General features: G+C 48.5%; 1 protein-coding gene across 2 annotated transcripts in view; it reads left to right on the forward strand.

The window, feature by feature from the left end:
- The window catches only part of LOC111854600 (dedicator of cytokinesis protein 4-like), a 99,704-nt gene that overhangs the window by 21,006 nt on the left and 60,326 nt on the right, over positions 1–18,372 (forward strand). For both annotated transcript variants that reach the window (XM_072711728.1, XM_072711730.1), the window contains exons 2-8: positions 9,988–10,071; positions 11,007–11,047; positions 11,254–11,309; positions 11,751–11,847; positions 12,099–12,247; positions 12,849–12,933; positions 15,495–15,646. In XM_072711728.1, the coding sequence (XP_072567829.1) occupies positions 9,988–10,071; positions 11,007–11,047; positions 11,254–11,309; positions 11,751–11,847; positions 12,099–12,247; positions 12,849–12,933; positions 15,495–15,646 (664 nt within the window). The remainder of the gene's footprint in view (positions 1–9,987; positions 10,072–11,006; positions 11,048–11,253; positions 11,310–11,750; positions 11,848–12,098; positions 12,248–12,848; positions 12,934–15,494; positions 15,647–18,372) is intronic.

Consider the following 18,372-nt stretch of genomic DNA (forward strand, 5'->3'; position numbering starts at 1 on the left):
GCTGTGGTGTGTCAACAATGACAATTAATCACTAAATTCTAATATTATCAAAGTCCAGGCAATGCTGTCATATGCTGATTGTGAACAAGTAATACCTGCTTTTGTTTCAGGTAGAACAGATTACTATAGTGCACTGTTGATTGGTCTACTTAAGCAATCTATTTGAAATCTAAAACAGGTCCAGAATGTTAACATGCACCAGTAACAGGGATCACATCACACCTGCTCTTACAGCCCTGCACTGACTTCCTGTGGCTTTTAGGATTGATTTTAAAGTTCTCTTGCTACGTTTTGAAAGTGTTCATGGGCTTGCTTCATCCTGCTTCAGTGACATGACTGTAGAGTCTGTCCCGGGCAGATCTATCAGATCATCGGAGATAAATTTACTGATTATTCCTAAAACCCGGCTGGGGAGGGAAGGGGCAGCTTTTAGTCACTATGGTCCCAACTCTTCCAGAAAACCTGAGAGCTACTGAATGTCTTAGTGCTCTGAAAACTGGCAGTTCGCCATTGTGTATAATAACCTATAATAATCAGTCATTTCATTTATTTATTTTATGCACTTATTATTTCTTTTACACGTATTTTAAAATCTTGTATCTTTCCTTCTTTTAAAATGTCTGCAAAGCACTTTGTAAACCCTGTGGTTAAAACAGGGCTCTATAAATAAAGACAACAGCTTGTCATTAATGGCACTTGATTAACATCAGAGTAACTGACCACAAAAAAGGCAACCAGCTTAACCAGGGTCATCAGTTTAGGATTACTGGTACTAGTAATGGTATGACAAGTTCACCTTTAGGGTCCCACTAAACTGAATTACTAACATAGCTAAATGAACTATACATTTTGGTGTTATTTATATAGATTGTTAGTTAGTCCAATGTCATTTTATCACAGTCTATGTTAGTTATATGACAGGGTACACAGATATGATTCTGATATTCCCCAGAACTACAATAATGCAAAGTAGTATGATTTGTCCAGTGTCCTTGACTATATTGTTGAGGAAGCTCCAGATCTGCTCATGGTTTGACCCCTGTTATTATGGGTTTGGTTTCTTCCTGGCTGATGCTGAACCTGGACACTGACACCAGCTGCTGCTTGCGCTTCACCCCCACGCCATAGGTTCAGTGGTATGACCCAGGTTTGCTGTATCTAGACCAGGAGTGGCCAATCTTATCCGCAAAGGGCCGGTGTGTATGCGGGTTTTCGCTGCAACTCCCTAATTAGATTACTAATCAGAGGACTGATTGGCTGAAGAGTCCTCACACCTGGGTTTGAACAGCTGACCTACAGGTTATCCCAAAAACCTGCATGCACACCGGCCCTTTGCGGATACGATTGGCCACCGCTGATCTAGACACTGTGGCTGCCAGGGCGCAGGTGTGTGATCTTGAGAAGTTACTCCTATTGACATGAAAGCAGGCACAATGTGTTTTTAACACGAGTCAGTGGACAGATCATCTCGATGTCAGCAAAGCAGCGGAGCAAAGTCTCCCTTTGGAATGAAGATTCAAAGTATGGGTGCCTGACTATGAGTGGTCAATGTGCCCAAGTGACCTTGATGTTCTGCTCGATAAGATGACAGACCCTGTGCTTGTCTCACCAGCTTTATCCTGGAACTTTGACACTGGCCAGGATGCAGATACTTGGAAACCAGGAAGTTGCTGGACCATAATGACCCTTAGACAATAATCCAGTTATAGCCACCATCCTTTCATTTGTTTGTTTTGACCGCCCCATGAACTGTACCTTAGTGTGTTTGTGTATTATGTACATGTGTGTGTCATTGTGGGGGGTGGGGGGGGGTCCAACGCCTACAGGTGCAAGGGAGGAAACAGCCCAGGGCACACTCACACTCACACACACTCACACACACTCAGACACTCACACACACTCAGACACTCACACACTCACACTCAGACACACACTCACACTCAGACACACACACACACACACTCACTCACTCACACACACACTCAGACACTCACACACACTCACACACACACTCACACACACTCACACTCAGACACTCACACACACTCAGACACTCACACACACACACACTCACACACACACTCAGACACTCACACACTCACACTCAGACACTCACACACACTCACTCACACTCAGACACTCACTCACACTCACTCACACACACTCACACTCAGACACTCACACACACACTCAGACACTCACACACACACACACTCACACACACACTCAGACACTCACACACTCACACTCAGACACTCACACACACTCACTCACACTCACTCACTCACACACACACACTCAGACACTCACACACACACACACTCACACTCAGACACTCACACACACACACACTCAGACACTCACACACACTCAGACACTCACAGACACTCACACACACTCACACACACTCACACACACACTCAGACACTCACACACTCACACACACTCACTCACACTCAGACACTCACTCACACACACACACTCACTCACACTCAGACACTCACTCACACACACACACTGACACTCACACACACTCACACTCAGACACTCACACACACACACACTCAGACACTCACACTCAGACACTCACACACTCAGACACTCACACTCAGACACTCACACACACTCACTCACTCACACACACACTCAGACACTCACACACACACACTCAGACACTCACACACACTCACTCACACACACTCACACTCAGACACTCACACACACACTCAGAGACTCACACACACTCAGACACTCACACACACTCACTCACACACACACTCACACTCAGACACTCACACACACTCAGACACTCACACACACACACACACACACTCAGACACTCACACACACACACACTCACACTCAGACACTCACACACACACACACTCAGACACTCACACACACTCAGACACTCACACACACACACACACTCAGACTCAGACACTCACACACACTCACTCACACACACACACACACACACACTCACACTTACGCACCTTTCACTTACCCAGGCACACCCATGGACAGTTTGCTATGTCCAGTTAACCTTAGCATGTTTTTGGACTGTGGGGGGGGGGAACCCAGAATCCACGGAGGAAACTACACAGAAACAAGTGGAGAACAATGCAAACTGCAGCCACACAGCACCCCGGCGAAGACCACTGCAGCAGCATGCTGTGTCTTTATGGCCACTGAATATTAATACTGAATGCTTTGATAGAAAGGTCAGAGGTATTCTCCAGTCATGATGTATGACAGGCTGCTCTTCAGTTCGAAGTCCTTTACAGTGATTCCTGCTTCCGTAGCTGGATGCTTAGCTGGGCACCTTCTGTGCTGTTCTTTGCTGAAAGCTGAGGCGGGGAGGGGGGGCGCGGGGGTGGGGTGGTCCTCTTGAGCTCAGGCTGGCAACATGCCAGGTGGAAGTCTTTGCCTCCAATTTCCAACGTTACTGGCTGCCTCATCAGTGTCGTCACGGCGATCATGATATCTCCATAATCACCGTGTGCCTGCGTTATGAAGGGCTGCATGTGCAGTTTCTCTGAAGCCCTTAAATAAACCAGGGGAATCTCCACACTTCACTGCGCTCCACTGTGCTCCCGAGCCCAGTGACACCACAAAGATCTGGCTGCCTTCGCATGACTGAGGCGCTTGCCTCTTAGAATATCCTTCCGCCCTTGTTGGAGGTTAGCCATTTGCAGTGCGGCTTCCCCCGGAGGGTAAATGTGGAGCAGTAACGTGATTCCACGATAGCAGACATTGGTCTTCAGATGCAGAGATGTTGGGTTTGGAGGTGGACTGAGGAGCCTATGCTCTAGGAGCTGTCTGAGTCTCCGTTTCAAAAGGCTTGCATGCTCGACTGTTACTTCATGACTGTTATTAGAGTATTATGCATGCAATTGTAAGCCTGATAGCTGGGTCTGTCTGTGCAGTTCTCTGTATAGCTTATATTAAGCTCACTGATGCAGCACACTGTCTGTGGGTCAGGTCTGCCAGAATGATCAGCAATATTGGGCCATCTTGGCTTGAGAACCTGTAGCTTTTAGGAATGCAGCCCAGTTTCATTCCCCCGCTATCGACATTCTCACCCCGGTCGTTCCCCATCCAAGTTTTTGAGCTCATCATCCCTTCTGGCCCAAATTTTGGAACAGGACCAGGTGGAGCTTATCGCCAGTAACTTTGCTTTTTGCTGACATCCTCTCCTGGGAGACGTTCTTCAGACCAGGCTCAGGTACTTGTTCTCCTCCTCTTTGCAGACCTGCTCTTCTCCATCTAGAAGCCTTGATTTATATGCATCTGTTTATTTGGAATATGTATGATGACTGGCTGTCTGTGCACGACACTGGTCTGCTTATTGACTTTATTGCGGGTTCTGGAGAACTTCAGGCTTTTGCTGAAGGGTCTCAGTTTCTTAAGTTCTTAAGTTTTCTCAAAACAATGCCCCCTTTTGGCTTTTTGAAGCTAAACAGCAGCACTCTGCATCTTTTCATGTTTGCATTTGCATTTTTGACAGTGAGACCCTTTGATAAGAAGCTCTCTCAGATTAGCCTTTTGGTTTTGCTTAGCCCGGCCTTGCAGTCCTTACACTAGTTGACATAATTTTCTTGCAGCTCGGTGGCTGTCCTGATAGAACAGTGAAGCTCCGTTTGTTGGCTGCCCCCCACTTATGTCTAATGGCTATTTATTCATATTTTGATGCATTTGTTTAATTTTTCCATGTTTGTCACTCCAGTCTCCTGTGAAGTGCTACAACAATGGCAGTCTGTCCTGTAACACTAGCAGCTACTCGGCATCTGGTGACTTCGTTAGTTTGCAGTCACTGTATCCCACTCAAGCTCCAGAGGTCCACACTGTACACCTCAATACTCAGTTGCCGTGGTAACTGGAAGTCTTCCTCCAGTAAATCTTCTGGACATAAAATTAAAGTATTCTTGGGAATTTAGCAGGGAAACCAATACCCCTCACTGTGCAAAATGCAGCTGCTCAGTTATAAAACAACTGTCCTGTCCGTTTAATTAATTTATTTATTTAAATTAAGAAAACCACTATGGACCAGGCAGATGTTTTAATGTTCATGTAGCAGTAATTGACTCACCAGTAGACTGTAGACAGACATCACTTATGGGCCTGTAAGGATTCCCACCTCCATTACCCCCATGATGTGCTGTCCTGTGTCACCTCTGTCGTGCTGTCCTGTGTCACCTCTGTCGCGCTGTCCTGTGTCACCTCGATCGCGCTGTCCTGTGTCACCTCGATCGCGCTGTCCTGTGTCACCTCGATCGTGCTGTCCTGTGTCACCTCGATCGCGTTGTCCTGTGTCACCTCGATCGCGTTGTCCTGTCTGTCACCTCGATCGCGTTGTCCTGTGTCGCCTCGATCGCGTTGTCCTGTGTCGCCTCGATCGCGTTGTCCTGTGTCGCCTAGATCGCGTTGTCCTGTGTCACCTCGATCGCGTTGTCCTGTGTCACCTCGATCGCGTTGTCCTGTCTGTCGCCTCGATCGCGTTGTCCTGTCTGTCGCCTCGATCGCGTTGTCCTGTCTGTCGCCTCGATCGCGTTGTCCTGTGTCACCTCGATCGCTTTGTTCTGTGTCACCTCGATCGCTTTGTCCTGTCTGTCACCTCGATCGCGTTGCCCTGTCTGTCACCTCGATCACTTTGTCCTGTCTGTCGCCTCGATCGCGTTGTCCTGTCTGTCGCCTCGATCGCGTTGTCCTGTGTCACCTCGATCGCTTTGTCCTGTCTGTCGCCTCGATCGCGTTGTCCTGTGTCACCTCGATCGCGTTGTCCTGTGTCACCTCGATCGCTTTGTCCTGTCTGTCGCCTCGATCGCGCTGTCCTGTCTGTCACCTTGGTCGGTTTTGTTCCGCAGGTCCAGGAGATGTGTGTGATGTGCACACTCATTCACATCTCTCTCACTGCCATCACACTCTGCTGACTGTACTTACTCATTCCCCGTCTTTCTTTAAAAGCAGCTACCCCTCAGTACCGCCTTAAATTACTATTGTATGTTGGGTTAGCTGTAATTCAGAGAGCTGCGATTGAGGCCAGAGGTCACCCCTCCTCCCTCCCTGGTGCCGATCTGTCTCTCGCCTCTGCTTTGTTGACGGATCTGCGGACACTTCTGGCTCATGCGGCACCGATGATTTTGGGCCTGAGTGAGTGGATTCTCCGAGGGTTTAGCTCTGTGGTGCCTTGATGGGCGGCGGCCCCCCTTGGCAGACGGGTCATGGAGGCATGGAAGAGGAGGTGCCTGCTTGATGGAGATGACGGTGTTTGGGGAGCCGCGTGCGCCGGCAGGCACCGGAGGGGCTGCTGCCAGCCAAATCCGCTGGGGTGACCTGTTTAATGGGGAAGCCAGGCCTGCTTACGGCACATCCTCCGTAGCGGTTAAACAGGAGCCTCACTGCTGTGCCTCACCTGGAGCTGCTGATGCAATGTGCAGCGCCACCTTCAGGACTGCCAATGGATTTTTTTCTGCCCCGATTATGCAGCATCAAAGCAGTCAGGGCAGGATTATGGTCTGAAGTGAGATAGGACGTGTTTCTGCCTCAGAAAGCCTGACCTAAATTTGTATTTAATCTGCAGCAGGTTTCGTTTGTTTTCCAGTCTTTTTAAGTCCATTTGAGCTATACATACTGCTACTATCTGGCATTATGGGTAGATATTTGGAGCATAAAATCCATGATTCTGAACTAATTCAATCATATTTTGAGAATCAATCACATCCTGTGGTCAGGAATGTGGGTGTTATGGATACTGTCTGTTTGAAGCTGAGGTTACGGTATAGTTTTCAGGAGGGAGATTAACGCTTTTCCGTAAAACATTACCAATCAATAAAAGAATAAATAAGCCACCCATGTAACCCTGAGTAGGGGGGCAGAAACAAATGTACTGCATGTCCATCACAGCGTTCAGCCTCTCCTTGGGAAGCCATCTTGCTTGTATTGCAGTGATATGTAATTATGAAATATCTTTGGGGCCAAGGAGACAGAATGATGTCGCAAGGCTGGGGGGGGAATGATTTATATGTTGTTTTTTTCCATCTTTTCCTGGGGGGTGGGGGTAACAGTGATCAAGACGTTTGTGTGCTAAGCCTACGTTCATACGGCAGTGTCTCTGGGCTCCCGGGATCAAGTGACGGATGCGGGCGGAGCAGCTCCTGTGCCGCAGCAGATGGTGACTGTCACGTGTGCGTGTGACATGGTCCAGCTTCATGGTCCAGCTTCATGGTCCAGCTTCATGGTCCAGCTTCATGGTCCAGCTTGTGTCCTGTCTGAAAAGCGTGTTGAAGGTTAAACCTCCTTGGCTAAACAGTCCTGGCTGCCCTGCCCACTAGAGCACATAATAGCCTTTTTTCATGTCCCAGTGGGTGTGTGTGTGTGTGTGTGTGTGTGAAGAAAATGGCCCATTTTCTGTCACTGCTACCTTCACGGGCTGCTTGGGCTGAATGCATCTGACTCCTGGCGTATCTAAGATCTGCTGACTCACTGCCTGCCCAGAACGGCAGCAAAAGGTCCAAGTGTAAAGGTGTCGCTGTCTGTCTCTTGGCTTTATTTTTGCCATGATGTTAATAACTTACAGGACAGTGATGTTCTGAAGAGTAGGATCGGTGCTGTAAGCTACAGTAAGAACACCGCCATCTAATTCTCTCTGGTTTGCAGGAGACTGATGCTTGATTTTGGAGCTGTAAAGACATGTGAAGCCATCATTAGTGTCATGGGTAATCAGCTAAAATATGCAGGGGGTAGCTATATACCTGTCATGAATGTGACACATGTATAGGGGCATCTGCAGCCAGAATGAGGTGCCTGTTGATTAGTTTTCAGATCACTCCAGATTGTGCCCGCAAAGAATCGTGGGATATCTTTCTGCTGTGTATATAAAGCAATGCTGATTGACTGCCGGGGTGCAAAACAGGAATAGCGTGATGTAATGACTGAGAAACAAGAGGGCAGGGATTAGAGAGCGCAAGTCGTCAGGAAACGGTTGTCGGTTTAAGTGCCACGAGGAGCGCTGCCATCGTGTTCCTGCTGCGGCTGCTCAGTCCCTGGGGGACGATTCCCTTACAGTTCCTGCTGTTTGTTTCTCTTGCTGTGGTCACCGCCTGGGGAGGTAATTTGCAGTTGTATAAACCTGCGATGGCAGAGATCCGCTTCTGCCTCTTGAACCTCAGGAATATCTTGGCTTGTCCTGACCTTAGTGTCTCTGTGCTCGCTGGCTAACGCTTAGCGCTGCAGTTGTTTCAGGCCCCTTTCGGCTGGCTTGAAATGCTAATCGGGGTCCCCTGGTATGGATACGGTGCAGAAAAGGGCAGAAACGTGGCAGTGCTCTGTATTTAATATCACTTAAGCTTTATTAATCGCTTGGATCCTGCCAGCCGATGAGGGTTGATTCTGCCCTCCTTCATTTGTGATGCTGGGCACGTTGAGGTATATGCCCACCATGAGGAACATGCTCCTTCAGATAAATAATTCACAGATATTTGCCACCGAGGTCAGCAGAGACCCCCCCATATCACTAGCCATGAATTTACATGTTAATGATGGTATATAGCGTATGGCGGCACCGATAGCGTGGTATGTCCATATGGAAGCACATGGGAAAGAGTGACCTTTAAGGGAGAGTTTCCAAGGCACTTGCACTACATTGTATGAATGTAATTCTGCCAGATATTTTTGTATATTTGTATATTTTGCATTGTATTCCATTGTATCGACTTATGTTTTAGCTGAGTGTGGTTTCTAGGTTGTTTATCTAGCGATTAATATGATTGGTCTTGCGGAGTTCAATGTGTTTCGAACGATTTGTTCATAAATAACCATGCAGAGCCCAATGCTAAGAAAGAGGGCAGCCAAGCCCCGACTTCCTCAGGACTTTCTTGATCAGCCTAACCAGCTCAGACCTGGTCTGGCTGTGAGAGACACTGCACAGCTGGCCCTCACTGAACCTTGCTCCCCCTATTATTCAGTCAGGACCCTCTTTAGGTCTCTTTGCTGTGCCCTGTAAACATGAGATCTGTAGGTACCCTTTGATGATGTGACAATAGATAAGGTTTCAAGGATTTGGCCTGTAAGAGACGAAGGACTGAGGGAATTCTGCATCGTGCTCCATCTAAGTCTACAGCTGGCCTATGTACTGATGTTGCCAGGCTGTCCAGCAGGGCTGATATGCTGTAAGATTGTTATATTCCAGCACATTTGGGACCCAATGTGGTTTTGTGTGTGGTCTCCTCTTGGAAAAAGCCGTCTTTTTCCCTCTCTTTATTGTGCTTAAACCACCCAAGCTGCGTGTGCGTGTGTGTCTGTGTCTGTGAGGTACATGTCCATGGCTTTGTGCTTCACTTCCTAACTGGCAGGAAAAGAAATTGATTCATTGCACAGCAAGACACCTTTACAGCACCATCAGTCAGCAGCTGGGCACTGGATCGCCAGGAAGGAGATCTGATGCTGTCCGCCGTGACGCTCCTGCTGAATCATCTCGAGCACAGCAGTTACAGTCTGCCTCCTCTGCCCCACACATCGTGCTGTCTTTCCCTCTGAATCATTCAATCGTACCCCATGGCATATGGAAGCAGGATGGGAATCTGACGAGGACCCAGATCTTGGGGTGGGGGGGGGTCATGTCCTTCCTGCAGCTCTGGGCACCTGCCTGATTTGTTGTTTGTAGTCGTGGCATAATTTTTGAGAGGAGCAGATGGATGGTGGGGCGATGGAAATGTTTTGTGGTGTTTCTCTGCAGACATGTGTGCTCAATCTCAATTGATGCATTCTGTTGCTTTGTGATGCATTGTGGGTAAATTCCTCAGACATTCACTGTCGACAGAAAGCAATATTTAAATCAACACCATAGATCTAAAGAATAATGCTGAAATCAACAGTAAAGGCGATTCAGTACTGTACTCGACTAGCATGCTAGCAGCTAATTCGACCTTCTGACTATGGGAGCGGGGGTGTCCAGCTGCTAACAGACATGACCCCTTTGTGTTTCAGTTCTGGCCAGTTTTCGTGGGACGGGACAGCACGGCCTGCCGCTGGAGATTGGAGACACCGTGCAGATCCTGGAGAAGTGTGAAGGTTAACCGCGGCCTCCTCTGTGACATCATACCCATTGCAGACCTGTTACTGCCTGGCAAGACAACAGGGGCAGAACACTCATACATTCAGTGCTTAAGCAGTGTTCTGCTTTGCTCAGTGTGACAGAGTGTCTGTTTCATGTATTCATATGTGTGTATCTTCTGCACTAACTGTAGTAACATAAAATCAGAGACTATTTCTGATTCCACTTACGTAAAAACAGAGTTTATATCTGAACTCTCCCAAGACCCCTGGCTCTCAAGGTCTCAAATTTCATGCAATTTGGACTTTTCTGCTCAGAGAAGCAGTGCTTTGATTTTATTTGTAATCTCTCGTGTAGACTGCGGTGGGGGGTGTCGACCCAGTCCATCAACGTGAGCTTTTACAGGAGTGCTCTCATTCCCATTGCTAATGCTAACTCCATCGGCCCGCTTCTGATTGGTCGCGTGTGGGCGGCAGGCCGCGAGGCCGCAGCGCTGGTAATAAAGCGCGGACTGCGGAGTTTTGGCTCCCGCCCCTGCGCCCCCCGGACTGGATTAAGCACTGCGATAACAGACGCTTGACAGCCCTTCCCGTTGGTGCTAAACACTCCAGCAGGGCGTCACTGCGGCCTTTTCTGTATCCACAGACGGGCCAGTTGGGCCGAAACAAATGGAGGAGTGTGAGTCTGTGTTTAGGAAACAAACTAGCTGCATATCAGGGCAGGGAGAGACCCCACTAATCAAGGGTAGCATAAATGGCTGCTCGTACCCAGGAATCTTTTATTCATACAACATCCTTAATATCTGTCACAGCACTTAATGTCATGTGTGATTTTGAGGCCTATTGTGTTCTGGGAGAATGTTAACACAGAGATTAAAGGCTCTCTGAGCCTAGGAGCACATTCAGGATGGTGTTGTGGTGCCCCACCCACATTCTCTCTTTGTCCTCCTCAGGCTGGTACAGAGGGTTTATCCTTAAGAACCCAAATGTGAAGGTGGGTACAAGTGGTTTGTTTGTCTGGGGGGTGTTGTGGGATGTAGTTCACGTATGGAGATGACCTGTGATACGTAATGCTGCATGTGACGCATTTAGACGCAAACACAAACATCCTGTTTTTCTGCTTCATTCTTGAAATAAACAGTCATGATTACTTGTGTTTGATAAGCTGAGTAATAATTAGGCATTTTAATCTCCACACAGGGAATTTTCCCATCAAGCTACATTCATTTGAAAAATGCTCATATCAAGAATAAAGGGTAGGTAACGGAGCTGTATAATGAGCCTTTCTGATGTGTTTTGATTGGATGGAAAGGCTCAGGTTTTATTGTGAGATTGTGGTCTCGCTGACTGAAAGATGATGATACATAAGGATGTAGGAAGAATCAGCGTAGCTTTGTGTTTTTTATTTAATTGGGTGTTTTAGTGATGCACCAGAGTAAATACAGGAGTGCATGCAAGGTTGGGGCCACAGGAGCACTGGCCCCAGCTGAAAGCTGATTGGCTCCTGCAGTGCCTCCTTCCCTGTCATTCAGTGACTCAAAACATATCATTCGCTAATTATAAGGTTGGTCTCTCCGCATAAATTATGACCCCTTTTATGCTCCCCACCTGAAAAACATTCTCGAGTCGCCCCTGAGTACATGTTTCAGTGAGCTCTTGGGTCGGTAGCAGTGACCTGTGGCACCGTTGACCCCCAGGCAGTTTGAGACCGTGGTGCCGGAAGAGGACCCGGTCATTACGGAGATGACCTCCACGCTGAGGGAGTGGGGAACCATGTGGAAGCAGCTCTATGTGGTGAGTACTGCCCCAAGCCCGCGCCGCCCCCCAAAGCCCGCGCCGCCCCCCAAAGCCCGCGCCGCCCCAAGCCCGCGTCGCCCCCAGGCCCGTGCCGCCCCCAAGCCCGTGCCGTCCCAAGCCCGCGCCCATCGATTGCCAGGCACCTCATGTTGCTGGGAGGCCTCAGCACTGCAGTGTCTGCTTCTCTGTGCTCAATGGCGCATATGCACAGTCTGATACCTTTCGCTGGCTCCTGTGTCCCCGTGCAGAGGAACGAGGGGGACCTCTTCCACCGACTGTGGCACGTGATGAACGAGGTGCTGGACCTGCGGAGGCAGGTGCTGGTGGGCCACCTGACGCAGGACCGCATGCGGGACGTCAAGCAGCACATCACCGCCCGTCTCGACTGGGGCAACGAGTGAGCCTGGCCCCGCCCCTCCCATCTGTCAAAAGACAAAGAAAAATAGGACATTTGATATGCTTCTACTTGCAGATCAGTCTGGGAAACCTTTGTAAATTGCAGATTTACATTTATTTTTATTTAGCAGATGCTTTTGTCCAAATGTACGTCCAGGTCAGGGGTACATGACAGACATACGACTGGGCATAAGCACAGCCAGGCTGAGCTTCTAGTGAACATCCAGGGACAGTGTAAGCAGTACTGGGGCAGGAGCTTCAAGGGAGTAGATCTGGGTATGGATGGTACAGACATGTCCCTAACAATACTGTGGAAAGTATCGTGTGTGTGGGGGGGCCGGGGGTTTGGGGCATTTTGGTCCCTACCAAAGTTGAAACCAAACCTACGCCCTTGAAGAGCTACACAAGATCTTCCAAACAAGACAAGAACCTAATAATATGACAATTCAATGAGCATAAAGTAAATAAAGTAAATCCTCTGTGATTCAGGACTCCACCGGATCCAGGTTTTGATGACATTATGTAGGATGCAGGATGACTGTCCACAACGTCTTGGTGCTCGATTTTGGTCTGGCTGACCACACTGTGCATCCCTGTGATAGACAGCTGGGGTTGGACCTGGTGCCGAGGAAGGAGTTCAGCATGGTGGACCCCGATGAGATCAGCGTCACGGAGCTGTACAAGCTGGTAAGTAGACCAGTCTGCTGGAGTGCTAGTCAAGAGCAGGATGGTCTAGCAGAAGCATGTAGACTGACAGCTGGATTTATGGTATGCTAGTAGGCACCATGCTAGCTGTGGTTTTAGCTTGTATGGCGCCCTGGACAAACCCCCCCTTCAGTGCCCCCCTCCTCAACAAAAATTGTGCTTGTGTTTCTTTTTTATTACAAAATTTATAACAATACAAATAAATAATGATAAATTTTAAACATATAGTAAAATCCCATTATAGTGGGCTCGCTTATAACGGAATATCGTCTATAATGTACGAGGTCCGCCTTTAAGAACATGCAGAAAAAGCATCGGATATAGCAGACTGGCATATAACAGAATTTCGCTTATAACGGACAAACACTTTGATCCCCAGGGCTACTTTTAGCTGTAGTTTTGTTCGGCTATAACGGACATACAGTTCTGCCTACAAGGCGCGTGGCGTGCCAGTGATATCCAGCACAGATGCGTAGTCGGGATTATTAATAGTCACGCATGTACGCATTACTGCATGTACAAGATAATCTATACCAAAGTGTGTCTGCTGGGGTGTGGCATGAGTAAATGGTGTCCTGTAGTTGTGTTCTGGGCATACAGCAACTCTGGACGTAACAGACTCTGGATATAACGGACTGTTTTGCCAGGTCCCTTGAAGTCCGTTATAACGGGATTTTACTGTATTTTACTAATTGCATTAGTACTGCACAGTTAGAGGTGCGGTATTTGTGAGATTACCCGCTCCCTTTCCGCGGGCTCCCAGTAGGATGGGCTGAGGTCAGCCCAGTTCCGCCCCCTCCTCATCTTGGACTTCTAAGTGGTAACCTGCCTGGCTAACAAACAAAATCAGAGCGCCCCCTCCGACAAGGTTAATGACCCACATGGTGACATGATATCATTTATAAGATGTGCAAATGAGCGATAGAAAATCCAGTTACGCAAATATCACAGTTGATTTTTTTGTGTGTGTGAGTGCCCTGTGCCACACCATGCCAAGATGCCTGCCCATGTCGTCCAGACCCAAATCTGCCAGTGTTAGTAGGTTGGTGACCAGTAAAGAGTAAAAGTATTGGGCAGAATTATGAAGACTTCCATAAAACTTCAATAAAACTGTAGAAAATAGCATAAATGTCGCAGTGTGAGAATGCAGTAGGATCAGTGAACCAAGAAGACTGATGGGTTGTTGAGTGCCACCAAATCATGGAAGCTAGCAGGTTCCTGGGATAAATGTCACAGGACCATGAAGGTTGGCAGGCTGGTGAATATGGCAGAACCACAAAGGTGGGCAGGTTCAACAGAGAAGGAACACAGAGCCAGGAAGACCAGCAGGTGCGGCAGATAAACGCCAGAGCGGCAGGCAAAGGGTGGCGGCATCGCCGCCATCCATTCATACGCCATCTATTTCCATGGCAACCACAGTGACTAACACTGCGCCGTTCCCAGTGCTTTTCTCACTGGCGTCACTGAGGAACTACAGCTCTATTCGGCAAACAAAGGGGCTCGAGATGAAAGTGTCATGCAGCCGGCCTGCAATACGCATCCCGAGATGAGAGTAATTAGGGAGAAGGGGAACGAGGCAGAGGAAACGATCGCTTTTGCATGTGGCAGCTCCCACTGCCAAGGAAGATGTTTTCTGCCACATGATTTTATTTGCTCTCGCTAATGACATTCATTTCAATTGAAATGTCATGAGCAGCTCAATTTTTCTTTCTTTTTTTGCTTAGCTGGTGTATATATTTTTAGCGAGGGCCCCCCCTTCGTTCCGTAATGGCATGGAGTGAGTGTGTCATCATTTAAACAATAGCTGCTCCGCAGTGCGCAGTGTGCAGTGTGAGCCCGAGGGAGTGAGAGTGGGGCTCTGCCTGTTGTGGGTCATCATTCAGCTGCCAGTGATGGATACCTGGGCCAGAAATCCTGTCTGTACGGGACGGCCTGTAATGACATCTGTGGTGGCGTAAGGGGGGGGGGCCCTCTGTCGGGGGTCCTGCAGACGGTCCGTGACGGGCGTGTGGACCGGCCCGAGCTGCGGGTTCTGGGAGGGAATCCCAGAAACAACGCCTGCTTGTCACAGTTTGACACTGGTGCTTGGCCCCACTTCCGTGAAGAAGCACAGCCCATGCCCCGTCCCCCCCCGGCCACCCCCCATCACCTAAGGGGAACTGGGGAGGGATCAGGTCGCCCCCATGGGGGCCGTGTGGAGGGATGGCCTGTCATAGCCATTCATACCCGGCAGGGGTGCTTGGCGGGGGTTTGCTAACCGACGGGAGGGGATGGGGGGGCTGCAAGGCAGGGGGGCCTACTGAGGCTCCGTGAACAGCTTGTTTGGGGTCACCAGTCACTGGTACAGTGACAGCCAGAATAGGCCATCAGACAGATGTCAAGCTAGGCCACCGCTCAGGAGGCGACGCGGATAAGTGAGCATCCGCCCCTCGGCTCTGCTGTGACCCCCCTGGACCCCCCCGCACCCCCACTGATGTATGAGAAGCTGCAGTGTGCTCACTGGGCCTGCTGCCGCCCTCTGCCTGTCTCCTGCCGAGAAACAGATGGAGCAGCGGCATCGCAGGAAGGAGGCACCGGCCCCGCCCACTGCGCATCACCTGCTCGTCCAGGTGAAGAGTCTGGTGAGCTACAACCTTGCAGAGGAGCTGCAGGTCTGCTTCAGCATCTACGACAGCAGGGACGGTCGGCCTCTCAGGTACCAGCAGCCGGGGATCGTCCATCATGCATAGTTAATTAATTATATTTACATTTTTTTTAGGCAGTATATATGTTCTAATATTTGATTTCAGTGATTGGTGGAAATTAATTGAGAAAATTACTGCATTTGGTCAATTTGTACGGGGCCCAGCCAGGTCAAGATAACTGAACTGAAATGAATTCCCCAGATACATGGCTTCCTGTGCGCTGGCTTTGAGACCCTTGCTTAAAGCTTTTGCTCCTCCCTCCTGCCCCTGCCTTTGTGTGTGTGTGTGTGTCAGTTATTGCTGTGTGTTTTATGCATGGTGGCCTCTTTTCATGCAAAGCGATGCAGTTAGCAGCATTTGGCCATGCAGAGTAGCATCAAAGCTCTTCCCCACAGCTTAGATACTAACTCTCTGTACTGTTTGCTGCAGCTCAACAGCTTTGTGCTAATAATATAACGGTTGTGGTTCTGAGTCCCATGGAACACAAATAAATCGTAACCCTTCCTTCTGTTGTGAGTTGCTTTGTATAGAAACATCAGGTAAATGTCCTTTGTTTCATTAGTGAAAGCGGGGTCAGGTCAAGAAATATATTTCATGAATAAAATAATAATGATCAGCTATGTGTGAACAGAGCAATTTCACTGTATGACTGCATGTACGTTTAAGAGCAGCAAAGCCGCCCTGTCTGGGGATTGGTGGCCTTTGGTAGAGCCAGTTCTGACAGATTGTGATCTCCTTCTGACCTTCTGACCATTGCCGCCTCCGTACCTGCAGTACCATGAGCTGCTTTAGGCCACTCTTGACAGCGTCAGTGACGATACTCGCTTTGACCCTTGGCCTACAAACAGCCAATGCTTATGCTACCTTCTCTTCAATGCTGGAAAAAGGTGCCACGTGTCCTGCCCCGATCGTCCGCTCCTCTCGTGTGCCACGCCCCCTCGTTAACCTGGTGTGGATTCCCAGTGTTTATCAGCTGTTTCCGGTTACTGTCATTAGTCCTCTGTATTTAGTCCGTGTTTCAGTTTGTTTCCCCAGTCCGGTCATTGTAATGTCGATCTGTGTGTGTTGCCTATTCCTTCGTGTTTTGTCGCTCATTAAACCCCGTAATCCCCTTATCCTACGTCTCCTCGCCTCTGCTTCCCTGGTCATCGTGTGACACCACGTGTTTTTTCTCTAACGTTAAGGTACCTGCCTCCTGTCGTCACGTTAGGTGAAATCCAGTGTTATTCACACGCTTAAAACTGCAGCCAGTGGGACAATAAGTTGCATTTCCAATGGGTCACTTTCCAATTCACACGTTCTGATCTATGCTAATGAGGAAATGTTTATGTGTATTGACTCCGTTTGAGGTAATTAGGTTGTCACAGCTATAATACATTTAAACAGCAGTATGCACTCTAAAGTTCAGGGAATATATCCCTGCTTGTAGAGGGTACAGGCTGAACTGCTCATTATCTGGTGTTGTTGTTGTTGCACTTTTATGTGTTTATGTTTCTGAGTACATTTACCAATTACCCCACACACAGAAAAACAGATGTATAATGATATGGAAATATTGATGAATGCTACTGTTCACCTTACAGCAAATCCTCCCTAGTACCCACAGGCAAGTGAGAATGCGATGATGAGGATGGTGATGATGATGGTGTAATTTCCAGGCAGCTGTTAAATGTCCCCCCACCAAAGACACATGGGAGATGTTTCTCATTTTGTGCCGTTTGTGCAGGCACACACATCCTCACCAGCGGAGTTCTTTTTTATTTTTCTTTGCTGGTGAGCGTCCACATCTCCTTTTCTCTGGAAAGCCAGGGGCTCCGACGATGCCTTTTCCCTCCAGCTGGGGCCATTGCTAATTAATCATGGGCACTGTCGTCTCCGACCAGCCTTTAATCTACTGCTGCCATCGCCCATATCTTAAATTAAATTCTTGAACAAATGAGTAAAAATAGCACCTCGCTTTTGCCTGTCAGCTGGAGTGGTGTCACTGGGCTCTCAGCCAAATTTTGTTGTACATACAGAGTTTTGTTGTACTTGCACAATGATAATAAAGATATTCTACTCCTGAGAGGTAAACAGCCTTGCCATGCTCTCTGTCGTACCCCAGGCCCTGACCAGCGCTCACGGTGAGGGAAAGCTGATTCTCGTACGAGAAGCTAATGTGGATAGTATTCCATCTTGGTTCTTCGTCAGAAATAAGCTTCCCCAGAGCAAACCCATTAGCCAGAGCCTTCGGGCCGCATTTGGAATGCCTTTTGAGCTCCACTGCTTTTGTTGCTCCTTTTAAATGTCACCAGGTTTTGATCTATTGTTCTTTTCTCCCACTCAAATGAATAACAAGCAAGCGGCATGAAAACGGAGAGTAGGAGGTACAGCGTGGGGGCAGCAAGCGCCTGCTCTGGGTTAATAATTTAACCTTTAATTAACCAACCTCAAACACAGAGGGAAGCAAACAGACATGTCTGAGACGCAGAGTATTTTATTGCCCGTAGTTACGTATGTTAAGCCACACCCAGAAGGCTAACAGTAAATGCAATAAATGAATAAGACAGTAGATACAGAAACAAGCAGCACTTAGACATTACACTCTGTATAAAGAGCAGGTACAGGGATGACCGTGGAGGTCCGGATGTAGCTGGTGTTGAAGTGGTTGCTTGGGGGAGAAATCTGCTCTGGAAACTGGTCAGCAGTAGAATTTGGGGGTAGAAGGGTTTCTGGTCAGGGTTTGGTTACCAGAATG

Source organism: Paramormyrops kingsleyae, chromosome 1 (assembly GCF_048594095.1).
Source record: "Paramormyrops kingsleyae isolate MSU_618 chromosome 1, PKINGS_0.4, whole genome shotgun sequence".
In the NCBI taxonomy this organism is placed as follows: Eukaryota; Metazoa; Chordata; class Actinopteri; order Osteoglossiformes; family Mormyridae; genus Paramormyrops; species Paramormyrops kingsleyae.